A 20,059-nucleotide genomic window follows, 5' to 3' on the forward strand; every position below is an offset into this window, starting at 1 on the left:
AATTGAAGTTCATGAACATTTGGAGAACCGCAGGTTGCAGACCCCTGCCCTACACTATTTAACTTGCTTATCAATGATATAATTCCTAGGCTTTTCCCTCCTGAATTTGTTACCCCCTCCTTAGGAAAGCAGAACATTTCAGTTTTGCTATAGGCTGACAACATGGTCTTGGTCTCACTTACAAGGAATGGTTTATAAAGACTTCTATACAGCCTGGGCGAGTACTGTAGAGAGGAGGACTTCACTTTTAATTGTTCTAAACCAAGGTAATGGTGTTCAAGAAAAGACCAGAAAAATATAGATGGAGCATCCACGATATTCCTGGTCCTGATCCCCGGTGTTAGGTCTGGCTCCCGCCCGGGCTGGCATCACAGGGCTGGAGCCAAGGTCACACCTGCACTTGCTGTTGCCTGTGGCCCAAGGGCCTTTTTGTTTTTCTATGGCTTGATGTAACTAGTGCAGTATGCAAACCTTCCCCCTCTCTCCCATTTCCTGGAGAAGGGAGGATGCCTGCTGTGGGCCTTGGGTAATGAGCAAACCCTTAACAATGCTGTCTTCACACTATTCTTTTCTCATTGGGCAATTGTGGGAATCAATTGGCAGGGGGAACACCCAAATGGGCAATGTTTGAAGATATATACTAGCTCAGTGGTGGCGAACCTATGGCACGGGTGCCAGAGGTGGCACTCAGAGCCCTCTCTGTGGGCACGCACAAACAGAGTCCTCCCCCCCCCCCTCTAGACTGGCCTGGGCCACTGGGCTTGATTATTAGCATTAAACCTAAGACCTAGTTTTGGGGAAACAGTGTAGGTAACCCTGTTAAGCACTGTTAAACCCCACTGATTTTCATGCAAAGAACTAAAGCACGATTCTTTACCTGGGAGTAAGCTTGGTTGCTGGCAATGGGGCTTGCTTCTGAGTAAACCCTCCTAGGGTCGTGATTCACCCATTGGAAGAGTTGCACGATTGCTTCAAAGCAAAACCACCGACTACCACCAAGCTTACTCACGAGTAACACACACCTCGGCACCAACCACTTTTTCTAAACTAAAACTTCAGTATTCAGGTTAAATTGCCATGTTGGCACTCTGCAATAAATAAGTGGGTTTTGGGTTGGAATTTGGGCACTCGGTCTCGAAAAAGGTTCGCCATCACTATACTAGCTGCAAAAGGTTGAGTGCTTTTTGCGGCCCAGGTCTTGACACAGTTCAATAAAGCTCTTGAGCCTATCTTGAGTCTTAATTATTGACTGGGGTAACAGGCCCTTACACCCGGTCCCGTTGGTCCCGCCTGTAGCTCCACTGATGAATGTCATGGAAGCCAGAGCGGATTAGAGAGAGAACCAGCTTAATGTCGAGCACCGGACCTCTAGCGCAATTCAGACGCTTCAACTTGAACATTTAGAAGTCTTTCTTGGTAAATACGCAGGCTGGAGGGGGATAGCTGGTTCTGTCAGAACATCCAAACAACCCCAATATATCAAACCCCATTCCTCCTCCCCCCTCTTTAACCCATAATACTATCCCATACCACAGAAGGTGCAAAAGACAGGAATGCAGGATGGACTCAGGGTCAGAAGGCTGAGATAAAGTCTATAACTCTGAGAGCCTCTACTTGGTTACCTAGGGAAAAACTAATGTATTTTGACAGCATCTGGAGTTCCCCATCCCCACCCCCCACCGTGTCTTTCTGCTTGATGCCAGGCTCCAGCCTGACAGCCATGTAATTATTTTAAATACTTAGGTGTAACATTTAGTCCCTCATTAAATTGGAATGCCCATATAGCGGTAGTTAAATCTGCCACTCAAAAATCAATTGGGGCAATCCTGAGATTCTGTCATACAAGGGGTGGTCTCTTAGTAGATCCAGCTTTAAAAATCTTTAAAACTAGAGTTATATCTATGCTACTCTATGCGGCAGAGATCTGGGGTAGAATGTACAAGTCTTGCATAAATGGAAACCATCCAAAATTCCTTCCTTAGACAAATTTTGGTGCTTCCCAAGGAAACACCAGTGGCTCTTCTTAGGGAAGAACTCTGCTTGTCTTCTATTAAAGCCCACGCTTAACTGACAATTTTAAAATGTGAAGAAAGAGTTCCATAAGGCCTACTTCGCTTGGTAGCCAAAGTCAGACTTTATTAAAGTATTCTAAGTTACATGATACTTCTCTAAATAATATCCTGCATAGTTTTACTGTTCCAGATGATTTAATGCTCTTGCAAAATACTAATCCCGATCTTTGGGATTGGATCTTTAGAGGAGATAATTCCATGGACACAGATACAATTCTACATTCTAAGTTTGCCCCTGGTATAACCTCTTTAAAAAAGACCATTACAGAGCCTCTTATCTTGTTGGCATAAATCAATACAATATAAGAAAGGGTCTGACAGAGTTATACTTTCAATCAATGCCAACAAAGTATCTAGAAGGCAGATACACCAAAATACTATTGGAACAGTAAATTGCAAGCGTGAAACAGAGGATCTATCTCACTTATGTGTTGAACTGCCCCTTGTATGATGAGCCAAGTTCCTTCTCAGGTTTACAACTATGCCCCAGATGTATTCTGATGTAGATAAAAGATACAGTGAAACCTCGGTTTTCGTTGGTAATCCGTCCGAAAAGAATAGATGAAAACCGAAACCGATGAAAACCAAGGCAAACTTTTCCATAGGAATCAATGTAAATCCAATTAATCTGTTTTAGGTACTCCAAAAAACATACCAAAAACACATTTTTGGTGAATAAACCAGAGGTGGGATCCAGCAGGTTCTCACCAGTTCCCGAGAGTGGGATACTAATTATTTGTGTGTGCCAAGAGGGGGTTACTAATTGGGTCCGCTTTTCCGTCTCCACGCCCTCGCCTCCCCGAGAGGCATACTGCCTTTGAACGTGAAGGTTCCATATAGCAATTGCAACTAATAATGTCACTCCCTGAACTGGGTTAATCCCTTTCAGGTACTGCAATTCATGGATTCTCAGCCTTTCGTGCCTTTTATCTCACCAGTCTCTATCAAAGAACCTGTGTGTTTCACCATTGCTGTGTTCAGATTTGTGAGTTGGGGCATTTTCTATAATGTGATGATGATTTAGAAATGACCTGGTGCAAAAAAATTTGGGGGGGTCATGGTGTGGTGGCTGCCCATGGTGGGGGGGGCATCCAACTCAGGTTTTGCCCAAGGCTCAGGTTTGCCTAGGTATGCCTCTGCCCCCTTTGCTGAGGGGGGCTGGCGAGGGAACCTGTTACTAAAATTTTTGGATCCCACCACTGGAATAAACATAGTGTTTAATGCTGAAAACAGTAACAAACAATAGCACTAGGACCAGCTTCAGAGCCAGTGGACCAATGTTGCACCAGAAAGCTGTCCAAAGAGGTCTGTTTCTGACGCCCCTTTAAGATTTGTCTGAAATGGGGCAAGATATTGTCATTAAACGCAGACACGGCCTGCAACAGCTTTATCCAAGTGATTTTTCTCCACAAACCCCTGCACCTTACTGCAAATCGATGAAAACCGAGGTTCCACTGTACCTTCTCCTTTCAGATTCGGATCCTTTCATGTTCTATAGGGTTGGCCTTTTTGCATTGGCAGCCTCAAAGATTCTATCTAAGACTATATGGAAGGAAACACCATGATCAAATTTTGCATAAGACATGTCCGATTTTAGCTCAGATACATTGGAAGGGTGAATTGAGGGTCTGAGGGTCCATATTTTTATTTTTAGTTGGGAAAACGTCCACTGTATCTTATGTTAATTTATGTTTTGATATTGCAATGGCCTATGGCTTCACAATAAAGCCTGTACTGTACTGTACTGAAGGCCTTGCCTCTGCAAATCTTGGCTGTATTCTGCTCTTGACTAAAAGGAGAGTTGGTTGCAAGTGGTGGCAGAACCTGCACCTTGTAACCCTGCCTCTTTGGAGAGGCGAAGAAGTTGCTGGATTAGCTAGTAGCAGAAATTCTCCCATGTGCTAGTTACCCACTTATACTCTGGGAACATTTCCTGTGAGCACCCCACTCACCACCCCAAACAAATGGGGATCTTGGCAGACCATGAGGTTCCCGGTTGTGACATTTATCCACCAGAGCCTGAGCTCCTGGCCAGATGGCATCTCTTCTACCCAGGCTTCAGCCTGCTCGTTTCACCATGCCCATCAGACTCCTTTTACTTTCTCCTGCTAGTATCAGCACTCACTTTTTCTTTCATGTCCCTTGTAGATCTTGCCCAATGAGGAGGGCATGGTCCTAGTATCCCAGCTCGTCTCCACCTTTTCACAGGCCTACGTGGTATGGATGGGGCCCTTCTTGCCAGTCGTGGCCTTGGTACATCCTGATTACATCAAACCTGTTGCAACTGTCTCAGGTACTGTGGCAATGAATCATGGCGAGATGGGGAGCAGAAGATGTAAGAACCCTCTCTGGCATGCACAACAGACCTTGGATGATTGTGTGGGTTGGGTCAAGCAATCCTTGAGTAGAAGGACTAGGGAGCATTCCTGTGTTCTCCTCCCTTTCTGATCCTGGGAAAGATGATTCCTAAGCAGGGAGCCGCACTGAGAAGGGGGCAAAACTGGAAGAGACAGAAAGGGCAGTTGCATGGTTGTTCATCCACACGGATCCTGAAACCCTTGGAATCATATTTCCCAGAATGGAAAGGACATTCACCTAATCTATTTTTGGATCCACCTCAATATTTCATACTGACATAGAGCTTTTTCCCAAGCTTGGAGTCTCAGCATAGGAAGAAAACTGACTGGGAGGAAGAGTGCTGGGGAGGAGGTGGAGAATAGTCCTGAGGCTCAAACAGAAGGTGCTAACTCAGAAATATAACTTTTCCATGGTAATACTACTATTAGTACCACTACTACAACTACTAATTGTAGTAGCAGCCAATAATCCTAGCTACATAGATGAAGACAGAAACACCAGAGGTAAAGAACCCAAAGGAAAAAGTGTTTCTGTTTTATTATAATAAACTAGCGGGGCCCGGCCACGCGTTGCTGTGGCTTATTGTGGTGAAATGGGAGTAGCAGCAAATCAATTGCAGAGGCCAGCAGTACGTGCTCATGCAAACACGCAGCCTGATACTGTGCGATGTCATTGATGTGTGTGCCCGCATTCCGGGGTGGGGGGGGGAGGAATGGAAAGGCACCCCTCCCACACATATAGGCTGGTTGGTCATGATTCTTTACCTGGGAGTAAGTTTGGGTGTCGCTTCTGAGGAAACCCTCTGATGGGCGTGATGCACCCATTCAAAGTATGTCATGGTTGCTGTACCGAGCTTACTCCTGAGTAATGCGTGCCTGGTTTTCTTAACTGTAACCGCAGTATTCAGGGAATCTAGGGTGCCTGGCTCCTCCTTCCCATCCTTTGCATGTTGCCCCTCACTCTCTTCCCTCCCTCACTTCTCTTCCCTTGCATGCCACCCCTCCCCCTCCCTTCCCTTCCCCTCCGCTAGGGTGGGTGGGTCATATCAAGATGCTGGGCCCCCTGCCTCCCCTCCCTTGCATGCCACCCCTCACTCTCTCCCCTCTCACTTCTCTTCCCTTGCATGCCTCCCCCTCTGTCCCTTTCCTCACCCTCCCTCTCTTCCCTTACATGCCACCCCTCCCTCTCCCTCCCTTCCCTCTCCCTCGTGTGTATATGTTTCACTTCCACTCAAGTTACTGCCTATGTACTGTTTCCACTGCTCATATCTGGCCATCTGAGCGAACATTCTAAGCAGCATGAACATTCTAAGGGTGACAGTTACACACAGGCAGCTGCATGTCCTTCACCATGGAGCGCCAGGGAAAAGGCGTTTTACCTGGGCCAGGTGTGAAATTTCAGGTATGTGAACATCTAAAAACACTCTCGCCTGGCTGACTATAGTGGCTGGGAATTTTCAGAGGAATTGGCCCAGCAGTTACTGAGTTATACTATCATCAACAAAAACACTGTTAGCTTTTTATATATATAGACTAGCGGGGCCCGGCCACACGTTGCTGTGGCTTATTGTGGTGAAATGGGAAAGGAACAGTAGCAGCAAATCAATTGCAGAGGCCAGCAGTACATGCTCATGCAAACACGCAGCCTGATACTGTGCGATGTCATTGATGTGTGTGCCCGCATTCCTTGGGGGGGGGGGGATGGAAAGGTACTCCTCACACACATCTAGGCTGGCTGGTTATGATCCTTTACCTGGGAGTAAGTTTGGTTGGTGGCAATGGGTGTCGCTTCTGAGGAAACCCTCTGAGGGGCGCGACACAGCCATTCAAAGTATGTCACGGTTGCTGTACCGAGCTTACTCCTGAGTAATGCATGCCTGGTTTTCTTAACTGTAACCGCAATATTCAGGGAATCTAGGGTGCCTGGCCCCTCCCTCCCATCCCTTGTATATCGCCCCTTACTCTCTTCCCTCTCTCACTACTCTTCCCTTGCATGCCACCCCTCCCCCTCCCTCCCTTCCCCTCCGCTAGGGGGGTGAGTCATATCAAGATGTTGGGCCCCCTGCCTCCCCTCCCTTGCATGCCACCCCTCACTCTCTCCCCTCTCACTTCTCTTCCCTTGCATGCCTCCCCCTCCGTTACTTTCCTCTCCCTCCCTCTCTTCCCTTGCATGCCACCCCTCTGTCAGAATCCCCCTCCGTTACTTTCCTCTCCCTCCCTCCCCTCTCCCTCATGTGTATATGTTTCACTTCCACTCGAGTGACTGCCTATGAACTGTTTCCACTGCTCATATCTGTACATCTGAGCGAACATTCTAAGCATCATGAACATTCTAAGGGTGACAGTTACACACAGGCAGCTGCATGTCCTTCATCATTGAGTGCCAGGAAAAAGGTGTTTTACCTGGGCCAGGTGTGAAATTTCAGGTATGTGAACATCTAAAAACACTCTCGCCTGGCTGACTATAGTGGCTGGGAATTTTCAGAGGAATTGGCCCAGCAGTTACTGAGTTATACTATCATCAACAAAAACACTGTTAACTTTTTATATATATAGATAACTATTGTTGAGGAGACATAGTGTTAATATAGTAGTAGTGGCAGCAGCAGTAGTAGTAAATGTATCTGTGTTTCACATATTCCAGTGGGAGGCTTCCAAGATGGCTTGTGTTATGGCCCCTTTGCGTTATTCAGTGACTTCTTCCTGCTACAACAGAGGGCAGAACTGCCATGGAAAAGGTGTATTCATCTGTTGCCTCAGCATTAAACAGGAGTTCAGTAGGTTCCTAAAGACCTAACTAAATTTACTCTAGGGTGAGCTTTCTTGAGTTTGCATTGCATGACGCACAGAATGTCCATTCACTGTTTGTTTGTTTGCTTATTTATTTTTTTGACTTTTATACCGCCCACCCCCGGAGGGCTCTGGGCGGTGTTCAAGTAGCTAGAGGTGGGAGAAGGCGTAGGGAGCAGGTATAACATAAGGCCATTGTTAAACAAGATTTTTTGTAGGATTTGGAGTGAGGTGCTACCAGTAGGTAAATGATACCCAGCTCTATTTCTCTTTAACAGCTAAGCAAGGTGGTGTTATGGCCCTGCCAGAGCCCTGCCATATTTCATTTGGGACACTCTTACAGGGCAGCCTTGGCAATAGTTCGCAATGATTCCAGCTTGTACCAGTCTGTCTTTTATCTCTGTAATGACTTTTGCAGCTGGGAGCGGGGTAGGTTTTGGATGTCTGTTTCTCACTGTCCAAGGAATGTGTGTGAGTGTGTCTTCCTACTCCAAGGTGGAATAGGGTGTGTGTGGGAATGACGTTGCTACTGTGGGGGATATAATGATTTGCTGGTTTCGTTGTATTCAGTTCTGACTATAAGAAGTCACCAACTTTTCTATGCTTGTAATCAATAAATAAAAAATTCTGCTTTTAAAAGTACTGATTCGTTTATTGGACAAGTCTGAGGTTGTGACAGGTGTGTGTGCAAATTCTGAACAGGTACCTGGAGAAGGTAATGGGATACTTAAGGGCTAAACTGAATCAAAGACTGTGCAGAACTTGAGAGAGAGACAAAATATTCTATGCTGAACTGAGAGTCAATCAGTCTGTGGGATGCTGCACTGAAAGGAGAGTGTGGATTGATGTGGGGCAGGGGTGGAGCAAGGGGAAACTGCACCGGCGCACACGCGCCCCCTGGCCCTCTGCTGCCCCAGAACGTCACTGCCACGCTATGCCTCGTGGGCGCTACGCCACTGATGTGGGGTGAAGGTCACCTCAGCAGTTGTTGCCTCTGTTTTATTTTTTGTAAATTATTTCTTGAAACATTTAAACCAAAGAACATGTATAAATAATATTTTATGTTATTTATAATCCAACACTAGTAGTTTCCTCAGGACCATGTAGCCCTTCAAATCTACTTTAAAGTTCTGACACACTATTTCAGGGAAAAGTATAAAGCGGTTTGAAGTTAAATTCTGGGAGAGAGCAAAATATAGAGGGAGAAGGAAAGGAATAAATATTGTTTTGTACCTATTATATTTATTTATAAAGAAATAAGAGGAGGCACCAGGGTCCCATTGGACCACTCACCGAGCATGGTGTACCTCCTCATGCGTCCTGCACATTAGTGCAGTTTAGGGATCGTTTTCCGCTGGCCGCTTTGTCACTCACCCAATAAGTTCTTGGCAAAAGCCCAGTTCTTTTCAGGAGGCTCCCATTACTCCACTTTTAGGGCAGTCATGCCCTGGTGCGGGACAGCTTTGGGTCCACCCTTGACTAGGCTGCTTCATGTCTTCCCTTGCTGGGTTCCCAAAGATCCAGGCCTCGTGTCTTCCTCTGTTGTTGCATTGCTCTTTCTCCCACTGTGAGCCTCTGCTTTCATGGTGCTCCTCTGCCCCAAATCAAACAGGTCCACCAACTAGGCAGCCTCCTCAGTGTACCTATGTAGCACCCCCAGCTTGTACAACAAGAAGCCTTTATTGGCATACAAAACAGGACAAAATTTCAAAGTAACACAAGATTAAAAAACACAGTTAAAATTACTAATTTCCAGTCTAAAATTTGCAACAGTCTTACAAAAGAGCACATTAAAGAGTTGGGTATCTTGTAACACTCTTGCCACTGAGAACACTGCAAGAAAATAGAATTCATATATTTCATGCGTATCTTATATTCAGGGCATACAGAGAATGGTCAAGTGTTTCAACCGTAACCAGATCACAAAAACAAACCCTTTTAGAACGTTCTATATTCTTAATTCTTCCCTCCAGGAGAGCTGATGGCAACACATTACATCTTGCAGTAGCCAAAGCTCTCCTCTAACACCCAGCTTGTATCAGACAGGAAAGTTCAGCCCCACTCCTGCATGAATTCTGACACCTGTGATAGGAAGCATAGGAGTTTCCCCAGGGTTCCATCGAAGGTGACTTCTAGCTTGCGGGTTCCTGCTGGGTGACCTGTGGTGGTGCCGTGGTTTACCGCCCCACTGGTGGCAGGCCCCGGGTTTCAATACCATCTCCCAGAGGTGGGATCCTGCAGGTTCTCACAGGTTCCCGAGAGTAGGTTACTAATTATTTGTGTGTGCCGAGAGGGGGTTACTAATTGGTGATTTTGCCACGGGATTTTTCCTTAGTTTTGCCCCTCCTCTCAGCAGTAGTGTGCAGAACTTGAAGCAGTCTAGCAGGAGGTGCACCGGCGTGCGTGGCAGCCTGCGCCTGCGTGCATTCGTTTCCGCCCAAGGACCGGCGCAGCGGCTGCGTCCTTGCCACAGCCCCACCCAGGAATGCCCCATCCCTGGTATGCCCAGCCGTGCCCCTGTCATGCCCCGCCCAGCCCCATTGGCGCTACGCCATAGTTTGAATCCCACCACCCTGGGAACCTGTTACTAAAATTTTTGGATCCCACCACTGCATCACTTCCTTGGGCAACTGCCTACGCTGGAGCCCCAGTGTCAGCGCCTGTTTGTTCTCCATTGACTCTCTCAAAAGTTTGCGAGTGTCTTCTGCAGTGAATCATGGCCTGATGAACTCATTGAGCTCTTGTAACTCATGTCACAGAGTCAGAAGTTCGAACTCTGCTCCACTTTGCTTGTGCTACACTAGGGAAACAGTCCCGGCCACGGCCTCCTTCTCCCCCGGCAGCATTTCTGAACCTCTCCAGCACAGACTTGTCTCTGCTATGCCAAAGTCATAGAGCACCCAGTGTCTTGCTTCCCGTTGCCATCTCATGTCCTGTCAGAGTTGCCTCCAACTGGGGTCAGGTTCCAGCCACTCATCGGCCCTTGCCATCCTGTAGGGCCATCCACTGTCAGCATCCTACCTTGGGGTAGCTCCTCCTCCAAGGCTTCGTCATGTGGCTCATTCCATTTGTTCTCAGCATCCCCTATGTCACCACCCTAGTATAGAATGGTAGGTGGTCCCTTGCCATCCACAGTGGAGCACATTGTGGCTGCCCTTCACAGTAAGAGATTCAGCAAAATGTCATGTCTGTTGACTTCCTCCCAATAACCAGACTCATGGTTGCAGAAATCAGATTATTGAATCAAAGTACAAACTGGTACACTCCAGGTATTGCTGAATCTGGCATTCATATACACAATAGAGGTCTGTATACCCCTGCATAGAAAACCACTCAATGAACAACAGTTACAGAAAAGTGGAACTCTGTCTTCCCCTTCAGATGATGTAATTGGCCATCCAGTGATGTCCACATATCCGCATGTCTGTTGGGTTGCCTGAAATGTGTATTCAGTGCCTTCACTGAATTCTATGAGTGGCTCTCCTGCTTCATTTCATGCTGCTAGCCCAAATCTGCCAACAAAATTTGGTTCTGTCTGTTTCCTGTTTTTGGATTCCAGCACCTCTGATTATCAGCACAACTTCTTAAGGTGTGTGATCAATTTCTTCCTGGATGCTTGGAAAAAAAACTTTCAATTTTTTCTTCTTTAGCATCTATAATTGGGGCATGAATTTGAATGATGGTCATACTGTTAGGCTTTCCATTAAGCTTGATTGTTATTGTTGATCAGAGATAGCACTGTATTACATGTTGCCTCACTATTAGAGAAACTTGTCATTCCCTAAATGAGACATCTTGTAATTTTCTGAATAAAAAGGCCCTAATTCAGTCCATGCCCAGAATCACAGGTCAAATCCCCACTACCTTCTTAGCCAGGTTTCAGGATGCAAAGTAACCAGGTTTCAGGGATGACCTCCCCATTGCTTGTGTGACAGACATGGATTCTTCTCGTTTCTGGCACTCGTTCTCCCCCTTATCTCGCTTCCCGGCAGAACCTGCTTGCAAGTGGGACAAACCTCATTGGCACAGTTCAGAGACAGATCCGAGGGGAGGGACAGGGTTTCCTTTCCCGCCGTGGAGTGTGGTGGTTGAGAAACAGGAAGCAAAGAGTGGGTGTAAATGGGAAATTCTCGCAATGGAGAGATGTAAGGAGTGGCGTCCCCCAAGGATCAGTTTTGGGACCAGTGCTCTTTAACCTATTCATAAATGACCTGGAAGTAGGGGTGGGTAGCGTGGTGGCCAAATTTGCAGATGATACCAAATTATGTAGGGTGGTGAGAACTGCAAAGGATTGCGAAGAGCTCCAAGCAGACCTTGATAAATTAGGTGAGTGGGCTAAGAAATGGCAAATGCAGTTCAATGTAGCAAAATGTAAAATGATGCGCATGGGGCAAAAAATCCAAACTTCACATATACGCTACAGGGGTCAGTGCTATCAGTCACAGACCAGGAAAGGGATTTGGGTGTCTTAGTTGAAAGTTCCATGGGAATGTCAACTCAATGCATGGCACTATGCTGGGGATAATTAGGAAAGGAACTGATAATAAAACTGCAAAGATTGTCATGCCCTTATATAAAGCAGTGGTACAACGGCACTTGAAGTACTGTGTTCAGTTCTGATTGCCACATCTCAAAAAGGATATCGAAGAGATGGAAAATGTGCAGAGAAGGGCAACAAGGATGATTGAGGGATTGGAGCACCCTCCTTATGAGGAGAGGCTGCAGCGTTTGGGACTCTTTAGTTTGGAGAGGAGACGTCTGAGGGGGCATATGATTGAAGTTTATAAAATTATACATGAGGTAGAAAATGTTGACAGAGAGACATTTTTCTCTCTTTCTCACAATACTAGAACCAGGGGGCACACATTGAAAATGCTGGGGGAAAGAATTAGGACAAATAAAAGGAAACAGTTCTTCACACAACGTGTGATTGGTGTTTGTAATGTGCTGCCACAGGAGGTGGTGATGGCCACTAACCTGGATAGCTTTAAAAGGGGCTTGGACAGATTTATGGAGAAGTTGATCTATGGCTACCAATCTTGATCCTCTTTGATCTGAGATTGCAAATGCCTCAGGTGCTCGGGAGCAGCAGCAGCAGCAGAAGGCTATTGCTTTCACAGTCTGCATGTGAGCTCCCAAAGGCATCTGGTGGGCCACTGTGAGTAGCAGAGTGCTGGACTAGATGGACTCTGGTCTGATCCAGCAGGCTCTTTCTTATGTTCTTATTTAAACCATTCCACAGAACATCCTCCGATATCTCCTTCTACCTCTAGATCTCTCAGTAACAGTGCATGGTCCACCATGGCCGTTGTCCACATTCAAACAGAGATAATCAGCTAAAGCCAACAGCACCATATTCACCTCATAGTTCCCCGTGAATAGAGACTGAAGGGGGTTTAGAGCAGAGATGTGTCATCCAGAAAGATGTATTTTGGAGGATGTCCTACATCCGGAAGCTTAACAGCCTTTAATAAGGGCACCTAAATTAACCTGTGTCTGATTGCCGCTGTCTAAGCCTTTTCCCACCCAAAGGAGAGATACTGTAAGGTCATAGACTCCAAGAATTCTTTGGTGCACATGTGACAGATTTACAGCACCCACTCAGAATTCTTCCACCAGTGGTTCTCTCTCCCATCATGGGGAGATTGACGTCAGTTAGCTCAGGTTGTTGGCAGTTGCTGTCTGAGGAGAATCTGGCGGATGGGAAAAAGATAACGGGTTTTAAGATGGAAGAATTCATGAAGAACACACTGTACTGATGGTTTCTCTTGTGGTTTTGTCACATTTATTTGGGTTCTGCCTGAAGGGGGAATATCTTATAAAGTTTCTAAGTTGATTGTTTGAATAAAATCTGCCTACTTTGGCTTTCTTTTTGTTAAATTTGTGAGGATTGTAGTCCTTCAACTTTCTCAAGTCGGCCACTATCTTGGACATGCGAATATAAAAAGGAGGCGGGGTGTGTTTCTCACGTACTTGGCAAGAACCATAAGACAGCCACTCCCTCTTTTTTTTTTTATCTAGAAGTGTGCAGGTCCCTTTCTGGGAAGCAATATTTGGGTCCTGTTGGTGGCAGCCGTCTGTTTTGAAGGAATCAAGGGTGGACTGGGGCCATTTAGCCAACCTTGAAGGCAATAGGTCCATTGGAAAAGGGAGTTGCCTTCTCCTGCCGTGAGCTGGTCGCTACCCCTGCTACCCCAGAAGGGCAACTTAGGCTGGCTATCCAGGGTCCTGGCTGGAGGGCGGGAGAAATTCCAGGAGACGAGAGGCTTTGAATTAATAAATTAATTTTATTCAATTTAACAGCATATTCTAGTAGCAAAGAAGGAGGACTGGCTAGCAGAGAAATCATACTCTTCCTTAATAATCAAGGCAATGGGGAAAAAGCTTTTTCGATACATTGCAAACAGTACAGGCCTACGTCATTACCATGATTGATACCCTGTGAACTCTGTTTCAGTCAGCAAAATATTTCTTTGGTTTAAATCATCAACAATAGTTCCCTCTGAGACATAAAACGCTGACCCAAAGCTCTTACAATGTTTCGATTCCAGTGTTCTTAGCTTACATGTTTTCAAAAGCTTTGGAAAACAATGCATGTAAACTTAAATACATATGAAATCATGACAATACAGAAACTGCACAGAGACTCTAAGATTGATTTCTCATAACTCACATTCATATAAATGTATGCTGTTTCAAACTGTTAGTACAGACCCTAGATTCCAATCAGTCTTTACCGGAAGACAGGAATCTTTTTTTTGTTTAAAAATTATTTCAGATTCCAATCAATCTTAGTAGGAGACAGGACCTCGGCTCCAATCAGTCCCTATGCAAGACAGGAATCTTTCAGTTTCCAATCAGTCTCTGTGTAAGACAGGAAACTTGTGAACAACCAGGATACCAAATTTAGATCATATACAATAAGATAGTCAAAGCAAAAATCAAAACCAATTTAAAATTAAAGAATTTATTTAAATCAATCAAAGTCCGATCAGCACCAAGAGAAAAATCACACTGAATGACAAGTATCAGGGCTTCTTAAAGCATTTTTCAGGATGCGAGCCAAGAATAAAAATGCGTACCAAGCAAAAACATTTATGGATACATTCAACATGTCAGAATCTTCTTCATTCTCACACAGTTGGTATAGTGAAACAAAGGGAACATGTAGCAGGCTCCTATCTTGCAAACTACTGTTGCCAAAGAAGCTGGTTAGAGAAAGACCTTTGTTTTGTTACTTCTATGACCTAATACAATGGAGTTCTCTTTTCTATTCTGCTGAGTGTTAGCTATGTGCTGACAGCTTACAGCTTTATGGCAGACATGGGCTGTTTACAGAAAATGATTTTTGTTCGGGTCCTGTCACCTGCTCTGTGATCAAAATACCGGGACAGGGGCTGGTGGTTATAATACTGATTTGCATGTTTTGTTAAAACAACATCATTTCTTTATGTCTGACCCTGTTCTAACATTCTGGACAGCAGTTTGCATGGAGTTAGCTTGCAAAAACAGCTACAGTGTCTGTTTGTCCTTGGTTTGGTTCACATGCTGTGTTACTAAACAAACAGTTTTTAGGTCTGTGATCTCAACTGGAATTTTTAGCTAAGCAGGAAAGGAGCAAAGGCTTCTGGGCTTTCTAGTAAAAGGCCAAAGGTAATCTGATTTTGTTTCTGATTCTGTCACTTTACCCCCCAGTTCACCACAGAATGCTGGTCAACCTGCCTGCAGAGGCATACCAGGGGTAAATGGCGCCCTGAGACAAATTGTCTCCAGGACACCCCCAAGCTCTGCCCCCAGGCTCCGCCCCCCACTGCTGACTGGTGCCCTCGACCCCACCCATGTTACCATGGACATGGGCAAGGTTTAGGGTGCCCAACTCCGTCACCTCCAGACTCCCCCTGCAGTCTCTTCTGACTTCCCCTCTCTTCTGCCTGCAGCCTGAAGTCTCTTCTGACCTTCCTGCTCCCCAAGTCCCACCCCCCGGCCTCAGTGCTTATAAAAGCAGGTCTCCAAGGCCAGGGACTGCAGTCTCTTCTGGCCTGCCCATGTGTCACTGACATGGGCGGGGTCAGGGGTTCTCAGAGACAATGAGGCAGCAGGACTTCCCGCTGCCTCGTGGTGTTCAAGTGCCCTGACCCTGCCCATGTCAGTGACACATGGACGGGGTTGAGGCGCACAAAAAACGACAAGGCAGCAGGACTTCCTGGTCACGTGGGGGGCTGATGTTGTGCCCCCATGTGGCCAGAAGAGTAGCGCCTGGGGACAAGGGGTACCCCTTGTCCCTAGGTAGTTACGCTGCTGCCTGGCACCCACAATGCCCCTTCCAAAGGCTACCTGCATTCTGTGGCTGAACTGCTTTGCATGTTACCCTGTGGGAAATTACTCTGACGGTAAATTAAAAGAGATCAATGAATGTATTGTGCCTTAATACATATTGTAATCAAACCGACAAAAACTGTACCTCAGTTATCAAGTTTAAAGACTGCATGTTTAAAAAGCAATCATAATGAGCTGAAAACAACATTTTTTAGAACTCAAAATACAAGGAAGTGCTACTGGCACTAATTGTGCCTAGTGAGCTAACATCAAATACTCTGCTAAATAAAAAAGTGACAGGGCAGTTCCCTTCTGTTGCCATCTGTGACACTGCTTAAAGCAACAGTGGTGTAATCAAAGCATACCTCAGCACCAAAAGCGTTCGTAATCTAAATCAACAACAACTGAATAATGTTGCAGAAACATAACAAAGACCAAACACAAACTACTATTTAACACTGCTGTAATGCCTCTGAAAAAAAACGGGCTCCAAGCAACTTTCCTGCTTTGTAAACCTTCACAAGCTTGGAGCAAGGCAGAAATCCTGCTCAGTTGAAGTGTAGTATAGATAGAGAAATGTCTGTGTATTGACAGCCCCAGGTTAACCTGATCTCGGGCGTTTCCCCCCTTACCTTTGCTGCCCTTTGCTGCGCGCTACTCTCAGCGCGCGGCATCTCTGGCGCATGCCCGGGCATCCCCAGAGCGTGGGGTCATCAAAAGGCACCATTTCGAGGAGCGCCAGGGATGCCGTGCGCTGAGGGGGTGCGAGAACGGCAGCGTCGGGGCGGCTGCGTTGTCGCCGCCCCTGTAGTGGGGAGTGCCGGGGGACCCCACGCTACTTGAGGAGAGTAGCGCGGGGCTTAAGGTAAGTGGGGAAAGGGCCCTCATCAGATCTCAGAAGCTAAGAAGGGTTGGCCTGGTCAGAATTTGGCTGGGAGACCTCCAAAACTACCAGGGCTGTGACGCAGAAGCAGGTAATGGCAAACCACCTGTAAACATCTCTTGCCTTGAAAATCCTATAGAGTTGCCATAAGTCAGCTGTGACTTCACAGCACACACACACTGATGGTACATGTAAGTTTCTACAGCAGGACAAACAGAGGCCATTTCAGGTCAGGAAAACAGTTCATGTGGTGGGGAGTGGGATTTAACTTCTTTATGTTGAATCAGGTCCTTGCACACCTTAAGATTAAGTTCCCAAGATAGAATTAGGTCCACATCTGATCCCAAGTCCTCATGGTGTTACCCAGGATGGAGATGCAGTCTCTCAATAATGTGGGGAAAATTAGCTCAGAGCAGACTGCTTATTAGTATTGCAAGAGGCTGGGTAGGGAATCTTTAATACCAATGTATACCAAGATTAGCTCTTGGAAGCAGAGGTGTAGCTAGGGATATGGAGCCTGGTGCAAAATCTAAGTTTTGCGCCCCACCCCTCCTGCGCCCTCCCCGTATGGGCAGCCTCCCTACGACACAAGGCCGCCCTCCCCCACTACAACCAAGGAACAATTTTTTGCACCAGGTCATCTCAAAGTCACCATCACATTATAGAACATGCCCAAACTCACAAATCTGAACACACCCAGGGTTCCCAAGTTTAAACAACATTGAAAGTGATGCTGGGTTTTTTTTGGGGGGGGGGGACCACCCTGAAACAGCATCTCTTTTAATGTTGTTTAGACTAGAGCAGGGGTAGGGAACCTTTAACACTCAAAGAGCCATTTGGACCCGTTTTCCACGGGAAAAGAAAACACTTGGAGCCGCAAATAATTTTTGACATTTAAAATAAAGATAACACTATGTATATAGGTTTTTTTTACCTTTTACTCCGCTCATTCTGAGAAGCGCATGGATGCACCCGCCCTGTTGCCTGCAGGGCGGGCAAGGATGAAGCCAGTGGCTCTGCCTCGCCGGCTGCCAGGAAAGCGCCCACCCCGCTCCAACGGGGCGGGCGAGAGGGGAAGCCCACAGCGCAGCGCAGCCGACTGTGGGCAGTTGGTGCGCCCGCCCTGCTGCCTGCAGGGCGGGCAAGGATGGGGCCGGCAGCTCGGCTCGTGGAGCCACAGTGCAAGGGCAGAAGAGCCGCATGCGGCTCTCGAGCCGCAGGTTCCCTACCCCTGGACTAGAGAGCCCATATTCTTCTTTCAAATCCACCTGAAAGGGGGGATCCACCCACAACCCAAACAGCATCACTTTCAGTGTTGTTGTGGGTTTTCTGGGCTGCATGACTGTGGTCTGGTAGATCTTGTCCCTAATGTTTCACCTGCATCTGTGGCTGGCATCTTCAGAAGTGTTTCACACAATAATAAATTTTACATATTTACATTTCATCATGGATTACAGATATATTAACACATGAGTTTTTTTATCACAGTACTTATCATTAGTATGTTAACTATTATTCCATTAATATTTTAATTCATATTTATCATATTTATTACCTTAAAATACTTACATCTGTATTCATATAGTCTTCATTCATAAATCCCTCTCTGTTCTTTATGTGAGATCCTGCATGTGAGCTCCCAAAGGCACCTGGTGGGCCACTGCGAGTAGCAGAGAGCTGGACTAGATGGACTCTGGTCTGATCCAGCTGGCTTGTAGTCCAGCACTGTGCTACTCACAGTGGCCCACCAGGTGCCTTTGGGAGCTCACATGCAGGATGTGAAAGCAATGGCCTTCTGCTGCTGCTGCTCCTGAGCACCTGGTCTGCTAAGGCATTTGCAATCTCAGATTAAGGAGGATCAAGATTGGTAGCCATAGATCAACTTCTCCTCCATAAATCTGTCCAAGCCCTTTAAATGTTATATATTGTACAGCTTTCAGAATATAAAATGTCTGCCTTCTATAGTGAACTATCCACTCCTAATCCCGTGTTTGGTCATTGACCGTAAATAAAGACTTCACTTCACTCCTAATCCCTGTCGATTCCAAGCCTGGTAGTGTCAAATCAAATCATTAATTCCAACTTAGTGAAGGGCAACAGGTATATTTGGAATATACAATCCTGTCAAGCAAAGTTGCGGGCGGAAATGTGGATTGTGCGGCACATCAAATCAGAATAGTTATCTGTCAAAAGACCAGCCATTTTACCTCAGAAGTTCATGAAAAGGTAAGCAGAACTTTACTTAACCTGAGAGATATTTACATTGTATACACAGTATCACATAATAGTTACATGCACGGCTAATGGTTTGTTACAATTTGGTTGTGTCACAGTATCTTATTATAATCAGAGCACATTTCTATATCATTTGGTTTACAACAGTATACCGAGCACATCTTAGTTATTCAGTCAGTCAGGGAGTCTTCTAGAATGTGTGGGAACAGAACAGTATCAACGGATTTTAACTGTCACCTTTGGAATGTTCATGCAGCTTCCCAGAATTCCCTCCTGCTTCTGCTGCATGAAAGCAAGGCTGGAAATTCCAACACTTAGAAGGGCAGTAGTTGAGTCCAGAAGCACTTCGAAGACCCACAGCGTTAATCTTGTGGGTCTCTAAGTTGATACTGGACTTGAATCTTCCTGTTCTACTGCAGATAAGCATGGCTATTGACCTGAACCTATCTGCTGAACTGTTGGAACATTTAAGTCTATTAATGTCCAGAGGGAGGCTGCTATGCTTAGTTTCTTCACTTTTAGCTTCACTTTTACCTTCATTTCCCAGAGGTGGGATCCAGCAGGTTCTCACCAGTTCCCCAGAGTGGGTTACTAATTATTTGTGTGTGCCGAGAGGGGGTTACTAATTGGGTCTGCTTTTCCGTCTCCACGCCCTCGCCTCCCCGAGAGGCATCCTGCCTTTGAACGTGAAGGTTCCATATAGCAATTGCGACTAATAATGTCACTCCCTGAACTGGGTTAATCCCTTTCAGGTACTGCAATTCATGGATTCTCAGCCTTTCGTGCCTTTTATCTCACCAGTCTCTATCAAAGAACCTGTGTGTTTCACCATTGCTGTGTTCAGATGTGTGAGTTGGGGCATTTTCTATAATGTGATGATGATTTAGAAATGACCTGGTGCAAAAAAATTTTTTGGGGTCGTGGTGGGCCGGCTGCCCATGGGGGGGCATCCAACTGAGGTTTTGCCCAGGGCTCAGGTTTGCCGAGGAACGCCTCTGCCCCCTTTGCTGAGGGGGGGCTGGCGAGGGAACCTGTTTCTAAAATTTTTTGGATCCCACCACTGTGTGTACCCATTTGTTCTCTTGCAGATAGAGGAGGGAAAATGACAGAACAGACTCTGCCCTGTTATCGCCCCGCTCTGGGTCAAAAGTCGTGCCAGAAGTGCTCTCGTTTTCCACAGGGAGGTGGGGCAAGAGGAACCGCGTTGGGAGGAAGAGCATCGGGACAAGATTTTTTGCCCTGCCATGCTTCCCTTTCCTGGAGTGCACCAGGGAGGAAGCACGTCGAGACAAGATTTCTTGCCCCGACGCGCTCCAGCTGCCAGTGCGTGGCAGTTGCCCTGTGGGTAATTGGCAATTGAAAGCTGGACAGATGTTCCCCAGTGTGTCATTGAGGATCTCTAATCT

At 46.3% G+C, this 20,059-nt stretch overlaps 1 protein-coding gene across 3 annotated transcripts in view; it reads left to right on the top strand.

The window, feature by feature from the left end:
* The window catches only part of LOC125429351 (ultra-long-chain fatty acid omega-hydroxylase), a 60,085-nt gene that overhangs the window by 17,738 nt on the left and 22,288 nt on the right, over nt 1-20,059 (top strand). For all 3 annotated transcript variants that reach the window (XM_048490401.1, XM_048490403.1, XM_048490402.1), the window contains exon 3: nt 4,221-4,365. In XM_048490401.1, the coding sequence (XP_048346358.1) occupies nt 4,221-4,365 (145 nt within the window). The remainder of the gene's footprint in view (nt 1-4,220; nt 4,366-20,059) is intronic.

The sequence above is a fragment of the Sphaerodactylus townsendi genome, linkage group LG03, assembly GCF_021028975.2.
Source record: "Sphaerodactylus townsendi isolate TG3544 linkage group LG03, MPM_Stown_v2.3, whole genome shotgun sequence".
Lineage (NCBI taxonomy): Eukaryota > Metazoa > Chordata > Lepidosauria > Squamata > Sphaerodactylidae > Sphaerodactylus > Sphaerodactylus townsendi.